Here is a 4,567-nt window from a genome sequence, read left to right on the forward strand (position 1 = left end):
TCGTGTAATGCTGTCAGTGCTCCCCTCACCTTAGAGGGTTGTATTTGAGCTTGCCTCTCCCGTTTGGGTCAGCACTTCCGGGTATCTGTGAACAGCTGCTTGGGAAGCTCTTTAATCCATGCTATGGTAAGTGCAAACGCTAAGCTTTGTGCACTTTCTGAAATCCACATGGGGTGGTAAGTGTGCACGCTGAACACTTTGCTCACTTTCTAAAATCCACATAGTGGTAAGTGGGCACGCTGAGCACTTTGCGCACTTTCTAAAATCCACATAGTGACAAGTGTGCACGTTAGACGTTGCGCACTTTCTGAAATCCTGTATGGTAAGGGTTACGCGTTATTAGCTTCGTTCCCTTTCTCTGAGTTGGTTTAAACCCGGTATCTTGGGCTCCACTCAACCAGTGTGTCTCTGCTGACTCACTTTTGAACAATGTCGAGCCCCCTCTCGTTGAGAGCTGGGTGTTGTGCTCCCTCAGCTAGGTAACTTACTGCTAGCTGTTCCAGCATTGGAACATGCTGCAGGTCGAGCCCCCCTCTCGATTGAGAAACGGGGTGTGTTGCTCACTCAGCTAGAGATTTACTGCTAGCCACTCGCTAGCATTATACCTTAGATCGAGTTGATGACTTCTCAAACATAGTGTTTTTGGGATGCACCATTTCCGTCTATGGGCTGCTCTTTCAGAGTGCCACGAGGGCCCCTTAGAACAGTATTTTTAAATCCAATTTTATGGTAAGTGTGCACGTGAAGTCTTTGTACACTTTCTAAAATCCACACTGTGGTAAGTTCACATGTTAGTACAAAGTAGTGGACGCAGTTTAAAGTTCCCTTGAAAGGGAACGTCTCTAGGTTTCCTGCCGTGCTTCGGACGCAAGCTTCAGATGAAGAAGTGGATGATGTGTTCTCCCGGCACCTATTTATACTATAGTCGCACCAGTAGTGACATCATGGGCTGTCGCCGGCCAACGTGTTTGTAACAACGTTCGTAGTTAGGGAAGGAGGCGGGAACCGGCGAACATTTAAACCAAACTTTAATAATAAAATAAACACAAAACAGCGCGACAGCCCCTCGCGGACGACTGTCGCGCACAAACAAAACCAAAACACAAAATAAAATCCAGGCCTGGTCCTCTCTCGTCTTTCACTGTCGACACTCCTCCTTTTTATCCTTCCGAAGCTCCTCCGTGAGACTCGAGACCGGTGAGTGGTGCAGGTGTCGCTCATTATCAATTACTCCACCGGCCTCACTCCGTTCCCACGGCTCTCGGCCCCGCCCCCACTCGTCACGTACCCCCATCGCCCCTTGCAGGCCGGGGGGTACCCACGAGACCCGCGGCGGCTGCAGCGTACCTGGGGGTAAGGACAGACAGACGAGGTGAGAGAACAGGAGACGGAAGGATCAGGAGAGACAGAGACGAGAGGGAAAAAAAAAATAATAATTGTCTGGGTCCGGTTCCCAGACACACTGCCGCTCGGCCCTCCACCAGCTGGGTAAACTCTTCCGCGATGCCTGGCGGCGGCACTGGATCTCCAAGAAAACTTTAATAATAAAATAAACACAAAACCGCGCGACAGCCCCTCGCGGACGACTGTTGCGCACAAACAAAACCAAAACACAAAATAAAGTCCAGACCTGATCCTCTCTCCCCTTTCACTGTCGTTACTCCTCCTTTTTATCCTTCCGGAGCTCCTCCGTGAGACTCGAGACCGGTGAGTGGCGCAGGTGTCGCCCCTCTCGTCACAGCCTCAAATTAACTTCAGATAAATAAGTAGTTACATAAACTGATTAAATAAATAGCTTTTCTTTGCCGAGACTGCGCTCTACTCCCCCCCTCCCCCCTCCGGGGGAGCCCCGGTGAGTGGTGCAGGTGTCACTCATTATTAATTACTCCACCGGCCTCGCTCCGTTCCCACGGCTCTCGGCCCCGCCCCCACTCGTCACAGTGGTGTTAGTGTTTTTTGAATGTATGCTTCAGACACGAGTCACGATGAGGCGTCCCCCATAGCGACCCCTAGAGGACGCAGTGTCTCGTTCCCTACTCAGATTTTCTTGTTCACCAACATTTTCTCTGTTTCATTTTCTCTGTTTCAGTGTGACTCTGCAAGACACATAGAATGGTTGAAAACAGTCAAGGAGAGTCATGGGTCAGTGGAGCTGTCCTCTCTATCTCTGGCATCGGCTATCAACACAAAAGGCATCTACATTATCAGTGCACAAAATCAAAAGAAGGTTTGTCATTACTGTTTGAGTTTAAATAGATGTAGCACAGATGATGCACACAGAAATTTTGAAATACATATGAGTATTTGCTAACATTATGCTGGATTGTCGATTAAAACCAGTTTGAAGTGGTAGGTTTGCTTTGGAAAATTCTAACTTTTTTTTTTTTTTTTTTGCTTTTAATGCTTTATTTTAACAACAAAACAATAGAAGAAACAGAACAATGACTTCAGATAAATTCCACAAGTACATTCCAACATAAACCACAGCTTTAAAAATAAATATTAATTTAAATGTTCATGTTGATCTGCCAAGGTTTTGCAAAAAGGTACCTGAAATCCTGGGACCTATATACTTGAAAAAAGGAGTCCTTGTCTGATAAAACACGTCCATTTTCTCTTTTGACCTGTATGTAATATATTCCAATGAAAGAAAATCAAATATTACTTTATGCTACTCCAACACTGTCACCGGTTTAATCAGAGATCCATTTGAGAACAATACTCTTACGAGCAGCATAAGTAAGGAGATTAAACAACTTCCTGTTCAAAATGCTCTTTATATTCTTATCAGCAACACCTAACAACAAATAAAGTGGATTGATGTCACATCCTTTATTAAATATAAGACTTAGTCCCCTACAAATATGTACCCAGTAGGCTTTAATATGTACACATTTCCAAGTGCAGTGAACAAAGTCACCCTATTCTATTTTGCACTTTAGACAATATGGAGAATAGTTTGGGTTAAACTTATGTCTGCATAATGGAGTAATTTGGAGACGATTTAAAAGTTTGAACTGTAGCTCTTCTATATTGCCAAAATAATACCAAATTTGTGTCCAAGTCTACATTAATTGACAGACCCAAATCTTGCTTCCAAACAGCTAGGCTTGCCTCATTATTAACTTTTGCTCCTTGTAAAAGAGCTTCATAACATTGCTCTTAGGCTACGTTCACACTGTCAGTTTTTGGGATTGAAAAATGCATTTACTTACAAGTGTGAGTCTCGAAATGTCCCATTCACATAGCAGCTTACAGTAGCGTCTGTATGAACGTGCAACGGGGGTCAAGCCCGTATTCCTTACCAGTAACCATAGCAACAGTGACCAAAGTAATATCAAAGATGGCGACATCCATGAAATTTAAAGTCTTATCACTTTCTGACATGACAAGAGTCCAATCGAGATGCGAGTTCATCTGTCAAACCTTCATTAACCGGCAGCAGCTTTTATATTTGGTTGGAGAGCGGAGCATTTGAGTCGCGTGCAGAACACAAAACTGACGGCTCCGGTGGAGACTGGATCTAAAACATTCAGATGACAAACAGCTCATTTCTCCGTCACTGTAAGTTACTGAAAGCAGTGTCATGAAATTAACTCATTTGTAAGGGAATTAATTATTATTATTATTTCTAGCTCAGGTTTTGAAAGGACTCGAATCTGAAAATTCTGAGTCAACCTGATTAAACTGAGTTCAAATCTGATAGTTTACACTTTAAATCAAGGGTCGTCCAGCGAGCCGGTGATTCTTAGTATATTTTAACAACTTGAATCTTTGTATTTCCCTGGCCACGGTCAATACAATTATTATAAGTAAGCTATTATAGTAATTATTATAAGTAAGCTACGAGCTAGGTAGCAAGGGATCTCGCATGCTTTTCTGGAAGGTAGTAAAAGGATGCGTCCCTTTTTTTTGGAATGCAGGGGGGAAAAGGGGAGGTGTCCTGAGTTCATGCCCATGTCACGAGTTGGGAGTCTGCTATTCTTCTCCTGGACAGAGAGCTCTTAATCTGTCACTTTCTGTTTATCGGATTTAGCAATTTATGTGTTAAATGGACTCAATAGTGTAAGTGGGTCCGTTCGAAGACAGAGATCCTACAGCAGACATGAAAACATGCAACACCCGGTAAACACGTGTTTGTGCAGCAGAGCAGCTCTCTCTCGCACACTGTATGATGTGACACAACCAGTTGTCCAGTCCTGTTCCGTTCACAGGACAATTACAAGTCATTTTTAGGGCGACAGTCAACTATGGGTGGCAAGGCACTGTCAAAAGATCTCAGGAATAAAGTTGAGGACAGGCTCAAGTCAAGAGATGGATACAAAAGAAAAGTCAAAGGCTTTATCAGTGCCTAGAAGCACAGTGAAATATTAGTGGAAGTGGAAGGTATTTGGTACAACACAACCCTTAATCAGGACGTCGCTCCAAACTGGATGAAAGAGCCAGGAGGAAACTGGTCAGAGAGGCTACCAAGAGGCTGACAGCAACTCTGAAGCAGTTGCAGGAATTAATGGCAAAGAGTGGTCATTGTGTGCATGTGACAACATCACAAATTCTCCCCAAATGT

General features: G+C 44.0%; 1 protein-coding gene across 1 annotated transcript in view; it reads left to right on the forward strand.

The window, feature by feature from the left end:
- The window catches only part of LOC107690595 (E3 ubiquitin-protein ligase rnf213-alpha-like), an 86,437-nt gene that overhangs the window by 38,629 nt on the left and 43,241 nt on the right, over nucleotides 1-4,567 (forward strand). The window contains 1 exon segment of the mRNA XM_016488966.1: nucleotides 2,090-2,227. Within this exon segment, the coding sequence (XP_016344452.1) occupies nucleotides 2,090-2,227 (138 nt within the window).

This window comes from Sinocyclocheilus anshuiensis, unplaced genomic scaffold (assembly GCF_001515605.1).
Source record: "Sinocyclocheilus anshuiensis isolate Anshui unplaced genomic scaffold, SAMN03320099.WGS_v1.1 scaffold2905, whole genome shotgun sequence".
Lineage (NCBI taxonomy): Eukaryota > Metazoa > Chordata > Actinopteri > Cypriniformes > Cyprinidae > Sinocyclocheilus > Sinocyclocheilus anshuiensis.